The sequence below is a fragment of the Vigna radiata genome, unplaced genomic scaffold (genome assembly GCF_000741045.1).
Source record: "Vigna radiata var. radiata cultivar VC1973A unplaced genomic scaffold, Vradiata_ver6 scaffold_147, whole genome shotgun sequence".
In the NCBI taxonomy this organism is placed as follows: domain Eukaryota; kingdom Viridiplantae; phylum Streptophyta; class Magnoliopsida; order Fabales; family Fabaceae; genus Vigna; species Vigna radiata.
In genome coordinates, this window is record NW_014541973.1 from 588,019 (window position 1) to 607,376 (window position 19,358).

At 38.0% G+C, this 19,358-nt stretch overlaps 1 protein-coding gene across 1 annotated transcript; it reads right to left on the reverse strand.

Annotated features, from left to right (window-relative positions):
• Positions 1-10,218: 10,218 nt before the first annotated feature.
• Positions 10,219-14,560, reverse strand: LOC106778676. Its single transcript, XM_022776278.1, has 3 exons — positions 14,143-14,560; positions 13,931-14,061; positions 10,219-12,492 (listed from the first exon to the last, which is right to left on the reverse strand). The coding sequence occupies exon 3, from the start codon at positions 12,487-12,489 to the stop codon at positions 10,219-10,221; it is 2,271 nt and encodes a 756-aa protein (XP_022631999.1). The 5' UTR covers positions 12,490-12,492; positions 13,931-14,061; positions 14,143-14,560.
• Positions 14,561-19,358: the final 4,798 nt, after the last annotated feature.

Genomic DNA, 19,358 nt, shown 5'->3' on the forward strand with positions numbered 1-19,358 from the left:
TAATTAACAATACTTTTAACAATACGTTTTTATCAACTTTTTACAACGCATATAAATAAGTTCAAAAGAACCCTACTGTTTTCATAGGCATTCTATGCTTATTAGCTCTCTAACTTCTCTTTATTAATGAACAGCTTCTATATTCTCAACATTTACACTTTTAAAGTTATCTATCTGTTACGTGCCAACAATGGCTTAGCCTCTGATACACTAATAGCCAACCTCCTACTTATAAACCCTATTGCTTATTATTTATTATAGTGATAGTAATTAGTTACCAACATAACAAAATTGAACAAGTATCAAGTCTATTGCATAATAAGCATAGAATATCAAGTCTTGCTTTTATTGTTTTGCTTTATTCAATCAAACCCACCACAAATCTGGAGTCTCTCTTCTCTCTCTTTTCTTTACTTGTTATACAACATATTATACTTCTCGTATATCTTGTATCTTCAATCTTGCTTTTAATTGATATGTTATTTTCTTGATCAATCAATTCATCTTTGTCTTTGTTATCCTATAATAATTTTGCATATTTCTCTTGTTGATTGAATCATGTTTACACTCTTAATTCCATCATTGCACCTTCAGGAATATGGCCTCAGGTGGTTCTATCCCTCCTCTTCCACCTTGAGGAAAATCTTATAAGGGGAAGGGAAAGAAATCTTATGTAATCAAGTTGGCAGACCATTTCAATAATGAAATTGGTTCAAGCAGTCAGGCAACTACCCCTACGTCCACCTCCACTGGTACATTTGTTCCATCTCTATTACAAGTTCCTGGCTTGACTTCCACTCCACATACATCTACACCTACCTCTCTTCCTGGCTTGACACCCACTTCAAACCAACTGCCTACTAATCAAATGGCATCACTCTCTCCNAATGTTGGTTCTAACCCATCAACTCCNACAAANATTGCACCATCACCTGGTTCAGCAGATGCAAATGCACATTCCAGTTCAGACACTAATGACGTGGAACAATGTTCCAACAATCGTCCAATGATTAGANCCATTGGAGGAGGGTAACAAAAAAATNCAACTCAATTAATATTTATAGACNATTCATTCTTNTATCATTCTAATGTTTGAGTTTAATTTTGGTTTAGGTTTTATCCGACAAGAACTGCATCGAAGGCAATCACAGCTACCATCAAGCAACAGTTTGATNAGCCATGGCTAACATGGGGAGAAATCCCTAAGCCAACTAGAGATGTTTTCTTCGACCGGTTTAAGGTACTTGATTTATAATGTTTGGGTTACTGTCTTTGTAGTACACAATGGAGAATATTTATTATACCTTCATTCTCTCCTTTACTCCTATTCTTCTTCATTCTCACTATAACCATCACACACCAAGCCAAACCATCTCACTAGCTATTCTCACTATTCTTTCTAATATATAACAGAGAAAGGTTTCATGGAACCCTGAAGATGAGGAAAAGTTAAAAAAAAAATTTCAAACCAAGGCATCTCATAGACTCTCAGAGATGTATAAAAAAGCTAGAACTCTAGGAAAAAGACCTAATTGGCTGGGAGATTATACTTGGAATGCTCTTCTGGAAAAGTGGAACATGCCACTATATAGAAAAAAGTGTGAAACAGCTAAGAAGAATCGCACATCTCAAAAGGGTGGTTGTTTGCACACAGGAGGATCTATTAGTGTGCATGAGCATGCTATTCGTTTGGTATGTAACTTGTACATTTTATTTCTTAAATTTGTAATCATAAGCTTTACAAAAATTGATATTAACAACTCATTATATTTGCAGTCACAGGAGCTTGGTCGGTCTGTGCATGTTGATGAAATATTTCAGCAAACACATATTCGTCAATCAACGGGGGAATTTGTGGACGAAAGGTCTAGGCGGACCCATGTAAGTTTCTACTAACTCTATCACATTATACATTGTCAGTTTTTAAANCTTATGTTTATTGATNATATTTATTGTATTAACAGGAACAATTTGTAGCAAAGTTTTCTCAAATAAGATCTGAGAATGCATCTGTTGGTGCCTCAGCAAGTAGTCCTCTAGATCCTGCCGAAGAGGACAGATTGAGAAACCAATGTTGGTTATAGGCTGCTGGTGGAAAATACAAGGGACGTGTATACGGGATTTGAAATGTCAGTTCCCAAGATGACTGTGTCGATAGTTACGTCCAACAGACACAGGCATCTTCTTCCACTCAACAACAAAATTCAGAGGAAATTATTAACCTCAGATCGCAGGTACAACAATATGGTCAGTAGCTTGAAAAGTTACAAGTGCCATTCCTTCTGCCTTCGGCAGCCGTAGCTGCACAAGACTTTTTAAACGTCCAAAATGTTCCAACTCAAACTCAAGCACCCAATGATGTCCAAACAGAACAACAAGCTGCAGAACTAACAACCACCGGACCAGCAACCACCGGAACAACAACTACAGGACCACCAATCACCGGATCAGCCACCACCACCAGATGGAAATAGATATATGGATTATTAGGCATTTTTACACAACTTATTTCCATTACCTACTGTTGAACTTATTTAGATACTAGCTAGAACCACTTGATGAACTTAAACAGGTGTTTTAATTCATGTTTAATGTTATAATTATATTGATGTAAACAAATATTATGAATGGCAAAAACTTATTTGTATGTCCAGATCTGATTGTGAATTTTGAGCATGCAGGTCTGATTGTGAATGTTGAGTATCTAGGTTTGATTGTGAATGTTGAATATCCAGGTCTGATTGTCAATGATGAATATCTAGGTCTGATTCTGAGTGTTGAATACCAAGGTCTGGTCTGATTGTGAGTGTTAAATCATATATGAATTGTGAATATTGAATATTCTTGCTCAAACTAGCTGGGGAAACGTCTATGCATAACAAAACTCAGTTGCTGTATATATATCTTATATACGGAAATATTTGTATATAGGTTATATACGGAAATACCCGTATATAACTTATATACGGATATAACCGTATATAACTTATATACGGATATAACCGTATATAACTTATATACGGATATAACCGTATATAAATTATATACGGATATTTCCGTATATAAATTATATACGGATATTTCGGTATATAACTTATATACGGATATATCCGTATATAATTTATATACGGATATTTCCAAATATAACTTATATACGGATATTTCCGTATATAACTTATATAAGGATATTTTCGTATATAACTTATATACGGATATTTCCGTATATAAATTTACCTACGAGGGTTTTATATACGGATTTTTGTCCGTATATAAGCCGTATATAACCGACAGTTATATACGGATTTTGGGCTTTATATACGGATTTGGGCTGTAGATAATGACTTTTTTTCTTGTAGTGACACATTATTCCTTGTAAACTGATTCAGCTCCTCTTGCATAGCTATCATCCAATTTTCATCACTCAATGCTTCCTCAATTTTCTTGGGCTCAATTTTGGATTCAAAGGCAACGTTCATGCAGTACTTGTTTAATTGTCTTCTTGTATATACCCCTCTTGACATGTCACCAATAACATTTTCAGTTGAGACATTTCTTGGTACTTTCAATGTTTTAATCGACTCAAATTTAGGAGATTCTACTTGTCCTGCTTCATCTTCTTTCTTAGTAACTTCCTGATGAGTCAATATTTTCTCTACTTTACTTAGTTTATTGCACTTAAATAAATCATGGAATTGTGCTTAATTGTCCGTTATTCCCCGTTTTTCCTAATTCTGCTTAATTTGGTCAGAAATTCGTATTTTCGCTAATTTGAATTTTCTGAACTAATTACTTGCATTATAATTTTCAGGAAAAATTTTCGAAATATAGTTTTGGACATAATGAGAGTTGTCACACAATTCAAGACTCTCCATAAAACAAGTGTATTCAAGAAGGAGGGCACTATGGTCATTTTATTCCTTGGGCTTATGAAAAGAGGGTGCAAACATTGAAAAAGGGGGTGACATCTAGATAAAGAAGTGGTTGTCACAGATTGTAGGAGTGCAATATTACTAGAATGGCACACAGAAAATGCACACCACAGCCCACTAAAAAACATATTCCATTTTACATTGAATGAAAGGAGATGATGCCACGGTCCACTCTATGCCATCGTCACGTTCCTGCTACTAGAACAAGTTTATTTACTTTTGATTTTCAATGGTTGGAAACATCGCGGCCTGCACCACACACACCCACATTCACGGTCCAACAAAATAAAATCCAGCAGATGCTGCAACATCAGCACGCCACCTCACGGCCTACACTCAATTTCTTCAACCAGCAGCCCATTCATCTTCAACCTAGCAGCTTGGAGAAGAAGAAGCCAAGCACACAAACTGCAACATCCCTTAGGCTGAAAGGAAACATCACAGCCCATGAACACCTCCCGTAAGCTCTCGGCCTCCAACCATGCAAGTCCATATTTCAAATGTGCAGCCCAAGTGCATGGAGATGTCCAGCATTTGTCCAATAGATGCTGCTAGATTCATTTGAAGAGGTGCAGCAGCCTCCAAGAATCTTCTCGGCCCACGTTAACATATAAAAGAAAAGCATGCTACTTATGAATGTTGATTTAATTAAATGGACGGTGCATCGAGCAAGCATTCGTTGACACAATTCACGGCCTGCAAAGTTGGAAACTCACGTAGATGGTGTCATAGCTGGAGGGGTGCGCGATTGAAAAGTGTTATTGCGCTTGCTTTAGAACACACACGCAGCAGTGCAGCAACACATGGTCTGCACGTTGAGCAATATCCAGCAAGGAGCCCAGCAGCCCTCACGGTTTTGGACAACTTCATCCTACAAGGCCTGATCAAGCAGCTCTCATCCATATTTCTCCAAGCGGTCCAGCATCCAAGAAGGTCAAGCAAGACCACACGATCAGCCGCCCACCATTCACCTCCACGCACAGCTGCATATCCAGTTGCAGCCACAGTCCAGCACGTGAACTGTAGGGAACGTGCAACACCCATCCAGAAGAAACGCCCCACTTGAGAACGGTCCAGCTTTGAAGTGGTGCAGCTCATTCTTTTTCATCACGGCCCAGTCAAGCTTCAGAAGGAGCTGTCCAGCAGGTTGCTGCCCACACTTCAAGTCCAACATTTACATGCTTCTAGCAGCTTGGGAGATTGTTGCAGCCCACACTAGGAGAGGTATATGCTTGGAAGAAATGAAGCATCCAACTGCAGCCGTAAATGAAGAGAGGTGTGTAATTCGATTTGGAGGGTGCAGCCAGCAAAGAAGTTGCAATACTCACACCCCACATGAGACACGTACAGAGCCACGGGATAGGTTATTTTTTATTTGGAATTTTCAAGCAACAGCCGCCAGACTGGGACGTGACCACTCATCTTTCATCTTAGAAAAAACACTAGGTTACTGTTGCAATGTAGAACTCTAGAAGAATCTCGTTTTTTTTTCTTCTGGCTGGAACCAAAGTTTATTTTATAATACATGCAATGAATTTACATTTGGCATTCAGTTTTGGAGAATGGAGTCACGGCCTCGGGATGGGTTTTATTAAGATTGATTTTTCTACTTTGAAAGAAACGTTGCTTTAATTTTAGCTAGAGGTATCACGCATTAAAGGGAGTTGCTACTCAACAATTTACTTTATTTTAAGCTGATTTTTATTTTAAGCTGCATGTTGTTCACCTCCTTTATCAATTTCATTCAATTCCTTTCTTTTAGAAAAGTGTTGCACGACGTTTTAAGCATTTCTTTCTTATTCCAGCTGCAATATGCATTTAATTTAGTAGTTTAAGTATTGCAATTTACTATTTTCGCTGCATTATGTTTCATTTTGCTGAAGCGTTTATGTGCCTTATGTTGTCTATTATGGTTGGCCTCTTTCTCTTCATGCATTTTAATTTTCCCCACTTGCTTTAGAGATTGTTCGGTCTCAATGTAGAACCTTTCGGTCTCAATGTAGAACCGTTCGGTCATTTGTAGGACCGTTCGGTCTTCATGCTTTGTTCAGTTATTTTAATGTTTTCAAGTATGTTTGCTTGTATTTAATTTTCAGTTTTAATTTAGTTAATTTCTAATCGCAAAAACACTTTCAAACCCCCCCCCCCACTTCGTGTTTGNCCTAATCCTCGAACCACATTTGGTCCTTGAGAGACGACCTAGGAGTCATTGCCTAGTTATACTGCATTTCTAATTGCACATTAAATTTGCATGGGCTGCGACAACCCATCACTTCCTCAGGACCTTCTTCATCAATTGTGCTCTCGTCTTCTTTGACAGAGTTCCTGACTTGTTTAGAATGACTTGGATTCATGATGAACTCATCAAACGCAACATGAATTGATTCCTCCACATTCATAGTTCTCTTGTTGTATACACATTATGCCTTACTGTTCAAGGAATATCCTATGAAAATTGCTTCATCAACTTTTGACTCAAACTTTCCAAGATTCTCTTTGTCATTATTCAATTCAAAACATTTGCTTCCAAAGATTCTCAAATGTGAAATACTTGGCTTTCTTCCACTCAGTAATTCATATGGTGTTAATTTCAGTATGGACCTGATGATTGTTCTGTTCAGTACATAACAAGTTATGCTTACTGCATCTGCCCAGAAGTACTTTGACATGTCCCTATAATTCAGCATTGACCTTGCCAATTCTTCAAGTGCTCTATTTTTTCTTTCCACCACTCCATTTTGCTGTGGTGTTCTGGGTGCAGAGAAGTTGTGTGTGATTCCCATTTCAGCTAGATATTCATCAAAATCCTTATTCTGAAATTCTCCTCCATGGTCACTACGAATAACCTTCATCTTGAGATCCATTTCATTATTAATGGCAGCGAGAAATCTCTTGAATACTTTAAGTGCATCATTCTTGGCTGTAATGAAATAAGTCCAAGTATATCTTGAAAAGTCATCTACAATAACTAGTCCGTATGAATTACCTCCAAGACTTTTTGTTCTGGATGGTCCAAATAGATCCATGTGAAGCAGTTGCAGAGGATTTTTGGTTGACATCTCGCTCTTAGTCTTGAATGGTTGTTTGCTTAACTTCCCTTTTTGGCAAGCATCACATAACCTGACAGTTTTGAATCGGATCTTAGGTAGGCCATTCACCAGTTTCTTAGAAACGAGCTTGTTCAGTTGACTCATACTGATGTGAGCCAATCTCTTATGACATAGCCATACATCTTCTTCTTTGGTCATCAGGCATACAGAAGATTCGAATGCATTATCCGTGAAGTCGATTAGGTAGATGTTGTTCACCATTTTTCCCACAAGTAGTAACTCATTTGTTGCCCCCATTGCTAATCAAACAGTATTTGGGTTCGAAGGTGATCTTCAGTCCTTTGTCACACAGTTCACTGATGTTGAGCAGATTTTGTTTTAACCCTTCAACAAGCAACACATTTTTAATTTCATAAGATGAAGGAGTTTTTATTTTACCTATACCGATGATCCTTCACTTGTTGTTATCACCATATGTTACATGACCAGCAGCCTTGTATGAAATATCTAAAAATTTTGTAGGATCTTCAGTCATGTGTCTCGAACAGCCGTTGTCAAGGTACCAAGAGGGACTTTTGAACTGTTGTTCCAGATCAAGTTTGATTATCCGGGATTTTGCCATCATGATCAGTTCTTTTTTATTCTTGACTTTCTTGGCATCAGCAGAATGGTCTTGATTATTCATCTTTTTCCAGAACTTTGTAAACTTGCTGTTCAACAAGATTGATTTCTGCATCTGTGAGCAGGATTCTTCCTCTCGGTTTACCTTGCATTCCAAGTTACCTATTTCAAAGTTTTCAAAACATCCATCAGTTACAGATTTTAACTTCATATTACAGGGAGCAGATGTAATATCAATTCAAAAATCAAAAGCCTTTTTGCTCCCCAATCCAATACAGGCGTTCTCCTGCTATCCTTGCTTCTCGAAACATCTCAGAAAGCCTATGAGATGCCTTCGAATGGAAATTCCGCTGAATTTGAACTTCATGTTGAGGTAACCAGTGAACCTTCATCTGTGACAACAAGTCATATAAAAATTATGTAAATTACTATATGTGTTGGTACACAATTAATGTTAATAATGAATGTTAAATAACAAAAGGAAGTTGATTTCCTTTAATCTTAAATCGCTTCCAAAATGGTTTTCTGTCATCAGGGAGTATTGTTCCCCATGTTGGCCACGACTGTAGAAATTGTTGCTTAATAGACCTTGTTATGGCCTGAGAAGCAACTCTAGATGGCACAAACCTGCATATAAATACATCAAAGTCATTTAAATTAACGATAACTTAAACAATTAATGTAAAACAATTTAGTAATAAACTTGGTTCCGTGTTACCCTTTCCCATAAGGTTCAATCATCGGTCGATCAGCAGGAGCAGGGTCATCACCATCTTCACCAGCCGAATCGTGATCAATAGATGGTGTGGGACAACCATCAGATGGCGGTATGGACGATGAGGAGGGCATAGAAGAAGAATCTATCTATGTTCCAAGAAATGCAGGTGGAGGAAGACTAGTAGGATCTTGTGTTGGCTGTACCACAGGGTCTGGTGTGGATAAAATAGCAAGTTTTTGTAAGGGATTAATAGGAGGGTGTGGTGTGGAAAGAACATGACGGTCTGCATCATGTGAGGGTGTCGAAAGAACATGTCGGTCTGTAGCATCTGAGGGTGTGGAATGAACATGACGGTCTGCAATAGATGAAGGAATCTTAAGGATATATTTTGCCTTTCGTTTCTTCTTAGTTTTTGCTACAGCCTTTCCTTTATCAGGATTTGATAGTCGTTCTCCTGTCATTACTGCAATAAAATGAATTATGATTGAAATCAAGTTAAATAACGTAGTCATGCCACAACAAATGAATAACCATCATTTTTCAAAATTAAATCAAAATTACATCATGTTTCAAAATAACCACAATATAAAGCACAATATATGTGTATAAATCAATCTTCATCATCATCATCATCATCATCATCATCATCATCATCATCATCTTCTTCTTCTTCTTCTTCTTCTTCTTCTTCTTCTTCTTAGGGTCCTGCAATCCTAGTACACGTTCAAGTTCAATATGTTCAATATCATGTGACATTTCGTCAACTTGGTAGGCAATGTCTTCTTCAACATCATTTGAGTCAATATGACCCCTGGGCTTGGTTTGTATTGCAATAGACCAACCACGTTTTTCGATGCTATGAAATGGTGGATATGGGACATAATAAACTTGTCTAACATTACTTGCTAAAATGAATGGATCAAACGGTCGGTATCGTGAACTCATGTGCAATTCGCCAATGTTATACCTAGGATCCATTCTTCTACCACTTCTAGAAGGATCAAACCATTCACAATAAAAAAGAACCACTGTCTTTGGAGAGGTAGAAGTGTTGTACTCCAACTCATATATTTTTTGTATTATCCCATAAAAGTCATCGTAACCACCATCTGTGATTCCCTTGACATACACACCACAATTAGTTGTTTTTTTTCTTTGGGACCATGCATGTGTGTGGAATTTGTACCCATTGGCAAAGTAGGTGTTTTCCACTCTTTGACACATCTCATGGGCTAATTTGCCAAATACCTTAAATCTTGAATTGTTGGACTTAAAGGCTGATTATAAACCTGTACATGAAGTCTATTAATACATCCGGAAGTTACTGGCACAATATCAGGTCATATGAAGTGTAGTAATACATCTAAATGAATTGCACGAAACATGTACATACTTGATATCTGAACTAATTCGGAAACTCGGAGTGAATTAGGGCAGAAGCACTTCCTTCTGGAATATGCTCAGCCACAACAAACGAGCTGTTCAATATGATGAAGACAATAAGTGAGTATAGAAATGTAAGCATTAGAAAGTTTAGAAAAGGGATGAGGACATACTCAAGGTAGGGTTTAACTTCAATACAATTGATCAAGACATGAACATGCGCAGAGTTGAATTCAGCATCATTCAACCAATGAGTCTTCTCCTTGCCTGCGTGACGGCCAAGTTGTCAAAACACAGACAATGTTGAGTGAGATGTTTTGTTTTGGCATTGTGTTTCATTCCTAACATTGTTGGATGACAACATGAAGTTCTTGAAATAATGTGAACAAAAGTATGTCGTCTCACGATGTAAGTAAGCTGCACAGATTGATCCTTCGACTCTCGCTCTATTCTTAACTGAACGTTTTGATTCTCCCATAAACCTTTCAAATGGATACATCCACCTATATTGCACAGGTCAACCAAGCCATGCTTCATAAGCAAGATGAATTGGAAGATGTTCCATTGAATCAAAGAATGCAGGGGGGAGTACTCTTTCTAATTTGCAAAGAATGATTGGAATATTTTCCTCCAACTTTGCCAGTGAATCTGCCTTCAGCGTCGTGGAGCACAAATCTTTAAAGAAGTGACTAATTTCTATGAGTGGATTTAAGACATGCACTGGCAAACAACTGAATGCAATAGGGATTAATGTCTCCATAAATACATGGCAATCATGACTCTTCATACCTTGAATGCTTCCTTTTTCAATATTAGCACATCTAGCAAGGTTTGAAGAATAACCATCTGGCATTCTAAGGTCCTTTAGCCATCGACATACTATTCTGGCCTCCTCTTTTGTTAACGTGTAATTNGCNTTTGGTTTCAGTGTNCTCCCGTTATCTAGTGCCTTCAACTCCAAGTCTCTTCGTGAACAATATAAAGATAAATCTCTTCGTGCGTTTTCATTATCTTTGGTCTTTCCACTAACATTCATAACTGTATTAAAGATGTTGTCAAAGAAATTTTTTTCTATATGCATGACATCTAGATTATGTCTTAGCAAATTATCTTTCCAATATGGNAGATCCCAAAAAATGCTCCTCTTAGTCCAATTATGCCATTCCCCATACCCTTCAATCCTAATGAAACCACTTTCAGTCACTTTTGGAAGATGTTCGACTTTAGTCCAGATTTGAGATGGAGTGACCTTAGTGGTGGCCATATCTGTTTCAACTTGTCCTTTGCGAAAAGCTTTCCTGTTTCGCCTAAATGGGTGATCACTGCATAAGAACCTTCGATGACAGTCAAACCAAGAATTTTTGCGACCATAAGTCAAAAAGAATGACTTTGTGTGTTGCATGCAATGTGGACAAGCTAACCGACCATGCGTGCTCCAACCAGATAACATGCCATATGCGGGGAAGTCATTAATAGTCCACATCAAAGCTGCTCTCATCAAGAAATTTTGCTTCCTACTAACATCATATGTCCAAATACCACTCCACAACTTCTTCAAATCATCAATCAATGGCTCCAAATAAACATCAATGGATGCCTTGGGATTAGATGGACCTGGAATTATACACGTTAAAAACATGTAAGGTTTTGTCATACACATCTCAGGCGGAAGATTGTAGGGGGTGACAATCACCGGCCAACATGAATATGGTGATGCGGACGCTTGAATGTAAGGTGTAAACCCATCTGAACATAGACCAAGTCGCACGTTACGAGGTTCACTAGCAAAGGATGGATGTTTACGATTGAAGTGCTTCCAAGCTTCACCATCAGAAGGATGACACAACACTCCTTCAATTTTGTTACCATCATGCCAAGTCATGTGTTGTGTTGTTTGCATTGAGGCGAACATTCTTTGTAATCTTGGAATGATCGGCAAGTAGAACATGGACTTTAATGCAATCGGTTTTCCTTGCCTCCGTCCTGGATGCAATGTCTGAAATCGAGGATGGCCACAAAACTTGCACTCGACCAACGATGCATCATTTTTCCCATTCTCGTTGTCATAGAAAAGCATACATCCATTCAAACAACAATCGATCTTCTTTGTTTCCAATCCCAACTTTGAAACACAACTTTTGGCTTCATAAAAATTCTTTGGCAAANAATTGTTTGGTGGTGTCAACCTTAAAAAGAACTTTTTCATGAAGTCGAAGGCTTGATTGGGAACATTCCAATTAGATTTACAAGCCATAATTTGAAGGCACGCTGACAATTTTGACTCTGTTAACCATTCAAATACAGGTTTATTTGCCTTTGTCAATAAATTATAAAACCGTTGAGTCGTCTCATTTGGAGACTCCTCATCAAGACAATCATACGCTTCTTCCTGTCCATGTCGACCAAGAGCATGGTTAACCATCTCTTGCATATGATTAATGTCATCTATCTCATTAGTACGTACAAAAGTGTTTGAACCTGAAGCGAAGCAATTATTGCCANCAGTCGAGGTAGAAGGTATTTCTTCTCCATGTAATGTCCAAATCTTGTAATTTGGCATGAAACCTTTCTTGTAAAGGTGAACTTTGACTTCTTGATCTTCCAAAATTCGTGTACATTCACACTTCAAGCATGGACATCGAATCCCTCCATCAATTGCATAATATTGACATTGTCGAGCCGTCTCGATAAACTCTTCAACTCCGATGACAAAAGCTTCTTTTAAACCTCTCCTTCCGCTATAANAACGNTCGTACNTCCACCCTCGGTGGTTGGGAAAATGGGCCATGTTCTGTGACAAGCCAAACAACGAAAAACTTAGGTAAAATAGAAACACTCCATGTGACATAAGTAATAAACCTATTACTACTTAAGTCGAACATGGAAGGCAATTTGAATACTACTGTCATAAGCATACAATAAGTGTATGCAAAGAGATGTCCTAAGTCTTGAAATACCTTACACATCCTAAGGGCCTATGTATTAAAGTTGGAGGAGACAACTTTTTACTACTGAAGCTCCCGTTTGTTGGTTCTAAGTTGGGGGAGACATCTTATTACAATATACATGAACATACAATATATACATCAACTTAGATACCATGAATATTCATTTGGCAACTTGGAAACGATGAATTTTGAAGAGCAACCAAGCAAATTCATATTCCAGCCAAATGGAAAGTCAAAGACAAATAAGACACAAAAAACGCAGTTTCATTTTCATTTTCAAAGGCAACTTAGATATTGTTTCCAAAACCTGTACTTTACTTCCATACTATGAATCCCCTTCAAATGAAACTTCAATTTTAAGAACTGATAACTTAACTAGTTATATAATAATACTGGCTAAGGTTTTGTATTTTAAACCTTAGGTTATTACACACATGGTGGTAGCAAGCAAGTCATCCCAGAATGTAGAGCTAAAGCTGCAACAGAGTTGCACCGACCATAATTGTATAAGGACTAAAGTACTCTTAAGGTCTTCCCTTTAAAAATAAATAAACCTATATATATATATATATATATATATATATATATATATATTTACTTATTTCAAACTGATTGATTGAATAATTTTTATAACATCTTTCAATCTCAATAACTGTAATGTTATACAATATCAATTTAAAAAGACACGGCTAAATAGTTTTTCCCTTACTCACAAGTTTATATTATTACTACATAGTTTTTAGTATTATGTACTTATGCAATCAAGAAGTCATAACGTATAAAGGAGCATTTTGATATAAAAATAGTTACAGTAATTATTATGACATTGGAGTTCAACTCAGAGTCTCCATCTCTTAACTCAAGTTGCCTCCTAACCATGGGGCTGCAAGTTCTCGCCAGCATAGTCCCTTCTCCAAAGCTAAACCTCTCAAGTGTGACGGCCATCAACAACCACCTCTGCAACACCTTGCACCAAATTGAAGCTGCTCTTTCTAGTAGCAATGACAATGCCACCAATGCCCTTCTATTTCATTGTCCCCTTTCTCCACAATTTCTTTTCGTTTCAATTCTTTTGTTGGTATAAATTATAAAAATAATAAAAACACGAAATTGCTAAAATTAAGTCTGGACAAAATTCTGTGGCTCGATTCAAAGCCCTAAAATTCCCTCACCCCCAAATGCCCCAACCCATATCACAATTGACCTAGGAGAATATAAAGATGCAAACAGTGAAACCTAAAATCAAACTTGAGAAGGAAAATTGGAAGACAATAAGCTTACAGATTAACGGGAGAAGCAAAAGCAAGGCACCACCTGCAAGACCTCCTCAGCAGCGGGTTTGACCTTCTCAAAATTCCAGTTCAAGATTCGTCTTTCACGCACCACAATGCAACAGGGTTTTAGGACTTTTCCTGAGGTTTGAGACACCAATCAACACTTCCACTAAGTTTATTCTGAAAATGGGGGAAAAAGACGGACAAGGATACACTTACCACTGGCCGCGAACGATGGTGGATTGGACGACCATCCACTAACAGCCACAGGAATCTGATACCTCACACGCACTGAATCTGCAGGAATCCGAGACTCTGCGAAGGAAGAGATGTGCACACTCGAAGATGAGTTCCAAAGAAGAAGGGTTCTAAATGCTTCTAAAGGTGTCTCTGGCTTCTGTCACTCGAGAGGGAGAATCACCCTTCTGCAATGTTTAATTATATTTCCTGACCCTTTACCGGCGGCCCAAATCCTTCGATAATGACCTCTAACCATAACAATGCCTTTACCGGCGAACCAAATCCTTCGATAATGTTACACCTAAATATCCGTCGAAAGATCCTTCGGTAAATCAAAATTACCGTTGAAATACTTCCTTCGGTAAATATCCACCGGAAATATATGATTTTCTTGTAGTGAACCTTGTTATAAGCCTTGGAAAATTTCCTTGTGATGGCATTTGCATGTGAGAATGTTGGTTGTATTAGATGAAGGGCAATTTTGTTTCAGGTGACATGTGAATAGTAGAGAGTTGTAGTACCCTCTTAAACACTTGAGTGATTGAGTGAAACACTTGCTTGGAAAGAATTGATAAATTCCATGTTTATATCTATGCTTATTTGATTGATCATTCATTGTTACCAATAAGGAATATTGGTAAATCTTGAAGACATTTGTTTTGATGATGCTGCAAGAAGACATAGTTGAAGAAGAATCTAAAATTATTTAAAAGCAATTTGTAGAAATTAAATGTAGTAGGAAAGTCTTATAAACTTTGTAAAATTTACATTTTTAACTACAATAATCGATTATCAAGAAGCAATAATCGATTATCACAAGTCATTCAGGAATAATCGATTATCACCTCATATAACCGATTATCACTTTTTGAAAAACCTGTAACGGACTTGAATAATCGATTATCACTTACAATAATCGATTATTCGTGGCAGTTGGGACCTGACTTTTAATATTCAGAGCTGATGGCTATATATTGGGTTTCTGTGAAATTGAGAAGCAACGTTCTTGAACTGAAAGCTTAGTAGAATACTGTTTGTCAGAGGAAGTTCTCAGAAGCTTGTTCAAAGTTCCCTTGCTTGGTCTCGTGAATAGGAGAGGCTCGCGTTTCGTGTGTCGATAGTCGGAGCAAGCTCTCTTCCAGTTAGCAAGGTGCTCTGCCTGGTCTCGTGAATAGGAGAAGCTCGCGAATCGTTGGTCGATTGCCGGAGTGGTTCTCTTCGAGTTGGCTGAGTGTTTTTCTTCCGGTTCGTTCGTTAAAGGAAGGTTTATTTTTATCAGTTCTTATTCACTGTCTATTGTAATATGTGAAATATTTTTTAAAGGAATTGTTAATCACTCTTTACAGTGATTAACGACTGGACGTAGATTCTGTTGAATCGAACCAGTATAAAAATACTTGTGTTATTTTTCTATTTCCTACACTCATTACATTTTACGCATATTAATTGTTTGATAAATTTTCTGAAAGAAAATTAATTTTCTAAAACGGGCCAATTTATTTTAAAATGGTGACCGACACACTTTTCTACTACTCTAAGTTTTATTCCGCTGCGTTATACTCTTGAAACCATACCCCGCTGGTACCGACATTCATAAGTGAAACATCTGTTGGAAAATATGTGATCATGTGAACTGAATTGATTTGAAAGCATGCATGCATCTTGATAAGATTCCACTGAAAATCTGAATTGAGTAAGTATTGTTGTGAGAAAAATGAATTTTAAGAATATTGAACTATTTTGATGAAAACGTGGAAAGCCAAGTTTTGTTTTGTTTACTTGAGGACAAGCAAAGTTCTAAGTTTGGGGTTGTGAGAACGGTCTAAAAACCGTTATTTTCAAGCTTAAATTTGATATCAAAACACACCCTTTATAGCTTAGAATGAGCTTAGAATCAAGTAAAACACTTAGTTGAGTCACATGAGAGTCAAAAGCTGTTTTTAGAGATATTATGCTTGTTTGCAGGGTTTTGATGAGAATTAAAGTTGGAAGTGAAGTAGGAAGGACTTAGACTCAAGGAAGAAGGAGAAAAAGGAAGAAAAGAATAATCAATGCACCGCTCAGCGTCAGAATCCAGCATTGAGTGCTGGACGCGAGGGTGCAGTCTCTGCCTCTCGCTCAAGCGGTGACGCTGAGCGTCCAGGCGATTAAGAGGCAAACCGCTGAGCGGTGATATCGACCATTTAGTGGTGGCGCGATTAGAGAGAAAGTGTTGGGCGGTTAAATTTGACGCTGAGCGATTGTCTGCTGGGCTTGGGCTTAAATTTTATTACTTTTATGCGTTATAAATAGCCCAGTGCGATCTTCAAAGTATTCTTTTGGAAAGCAGAGAAGTCCAGAGCTATTCTAAACTCCTTGGAGAAGGTTTCTTGGATGCTTAGGCTCCAATTTATCAAATCTAGGGTTTACTCTTTTATTCTTTCATTAAATTCCATCTAGTTTCACCATGTCCATGGTGAACTAAAACCTTTGTTGTTGGGGAACAATGTAATCTTTTGAAACTCTCTTATATTTAAATTCTTGTTTTATTCATATGCTTGCATATACTTTTATTATCAATTGTTGGGTTTCTTATCTATGCTTAATGCTTCTATCGTTTAACTCATTCGGTAAGATGATATTTTCCTTTGTCGATACGGGGACATACGGGGAAGTCATGAACTGATAGGAAATTCCTTAAATAAGCAATATTGCTTAGGGATAGGAGTAGGACGATCAATTATATTTTGCTTCTGTGATATAATCCATTGCTAATTACTTGGGGAGACTAGGGATAGTATGCCAATAACTAGTAATAGGCTCTTTTCGCTGAGAGATCGGGTTTAGGGTAGATTAAGAAAGTTTGCATGGCAATTAGATAATAAAGCGAATTTAATAAGACAAGTAGATATAAGAGAGTGGATAAAATGAAATTGTAAACCTCAACAACTCCATTCATCCATATCTTTTCCTTGCCAATTGAATCACTTGCATTTGCATGTTTATTTTCGTTCTTTGCATTCAACCAAAAGTTTATTTCTTTACAAGTCTTATAAGATCAATTTACATGAAAGATAAGGCCTAAGAGTCCTTGGGGAAACGATACTCGGACTTACCGTTTATATATTACTTGATAACGATCTGGTACATTTGCCGGGGGCTTAACATAATGTCGGCACTGAGGTCGGGACCTTTCAAAGAAAGTATATGCAGAAGAAGCCCAAAAACTCTGGAAGAACTGAGAGAGCGAGCGGCTGATGAAGTTAGGGTGGAGGAAATGAAGCAGTCATACAAGAAGGAAGCTCAGGAGGCTAGGGAGAAGGCGGAGGGTAAGAAGTCGGAAGGACAGTCTGGAAGGCCCAGAATCTTCAAACCAAGGGAGGTCCCCAAAGGGCCCCACTTCCAACAATACACCCCCTTAGCGCACCCTACGCACGAATATTGCAAGAGGCTCTCAGCACAGATCTCATCCCTCCCCTGAAGAAACGACCTACACCACCCGGCACTGACGATAACAAACATTGTGTATATCATCAGAATCTGGAACACACCACTAAAGAATGCATCATGCTAAAGGACCGGATTAAAGAATTGATTAGACCTGGTCACTTGAAAAAATATGTTAGGATTGTCTCGCCAGTCGTATCGTCGGAACGACAATGAAGCCTAAGACGAAGCCCACCGAGCAGGCACGATCGTGATCATGGCGGAAGCCGCCAACCCTATTACCGAAACGATCGCCCCCGATCCGAAAAGCGGAGGAGTAGGAGTCGTAGCAGAAGTGGCGACCGTCCGATTCGAGGATGAATCAATACCATATAAGGGGGTTTCGCTAGTGGAAGTTCGTGCTCCTCGGCCAGAAAACGCCATGTTAGAGCACTACGGTCGGTTAACAATGTCCGGATGGAGAGAAAGTCGATGCCGCCCATAACATATACAGACGAGGATTTTCATGCACCAGACCTCGAGCAAGACGACCCCATGGTCATCACCGCGGAGATAGCCCGTTACGAAGTCAGCAAAGTTTTGATAGACCAGGGAAGCTTCGTTAATATCCTGTATTTGAAGACCTTCCAACAGATGGACTTGTCTGATGACCTTATCATACCCTTTCATGAGCTAACAGTACGATTTGTTGGTGAAAGGGTAGACACTCAAGGATACGTCGACCTGCGTACACGCCTAGGAACTAGCAGGGAGGGCGAAGAGAAGAAAGTACGCGATCTCTTTGTGGATGCGAACACTTCATACAACGTCTTATTGGACCGCCCCTGTCTAAATGCATTCGGCGCGATTGTATCCACCCCACATTTGACTCTAAGATACCCGACCAATAATGGCCGAGTGATGACGATCCGGGCAGACCAAAAAACGGTCAGAGAATGTTATGTGGCTGGTTTAAAGTTGTATCCTCGAGTTTGTAGGGCGAAGGTTGAGATTTTTGACAACACAAACTCTATATCAAACTGGTTTTTGATGATGACAACACACTGCTTAATAACAGTACATATGTTCCAGGTTTACATGTTCAACTGATATACTAAACTGGATTGAACAATGCTTTTCTTGAACATGTTTTGATTGATTTGCAATGTGTGTTCCTATGATTGATTATGTGTTATATGTATGGAACATGCTTGTATTGAAATGTGTGATAAAATGATTTTGATTACTTCTGCACATTTCTGAAGAAAAGATCACAAGCATTTTTATGAACTTACATTTTTTGTGACAGAGGTCTAGTTCAGTCGAATACACTGGTAATGGATTCGACTATGCTAAAATCTTTGTACAGTTTTTGTGAACCTATGCTTGATGAGATTTTGAGTTGAAAAGAATTTCAAAATATTTTTTCATGTGTCAGTCGACAGTATTTTTGTTGTTATATTTGGAATTTTGTTATGCCTACTTACTCCAACGGCTATATTTTTCAAAAGTTAGTTAAGATTGACTGACTGGGTCAACTGTCCTAAATGTGCATTGAATTGGTTGACTGAGGAGCATTTTTGTTGACTGTCTGTTATAACTGTTTTAATACAATCGACTGCCTTAATAGGCTATTCGACTGAGAATGACAGGAAAACTATAAATAGGACAAAACACGAATTGTTCTAAGACTTTTGTAATCTAACATTTTCATTGTCCTGTTTCAGAGTAAATTCTCAGATTTGAAAGCTCCAAGAATTCTCCAAGAAGACGGTGGTGATCTTTCTTGA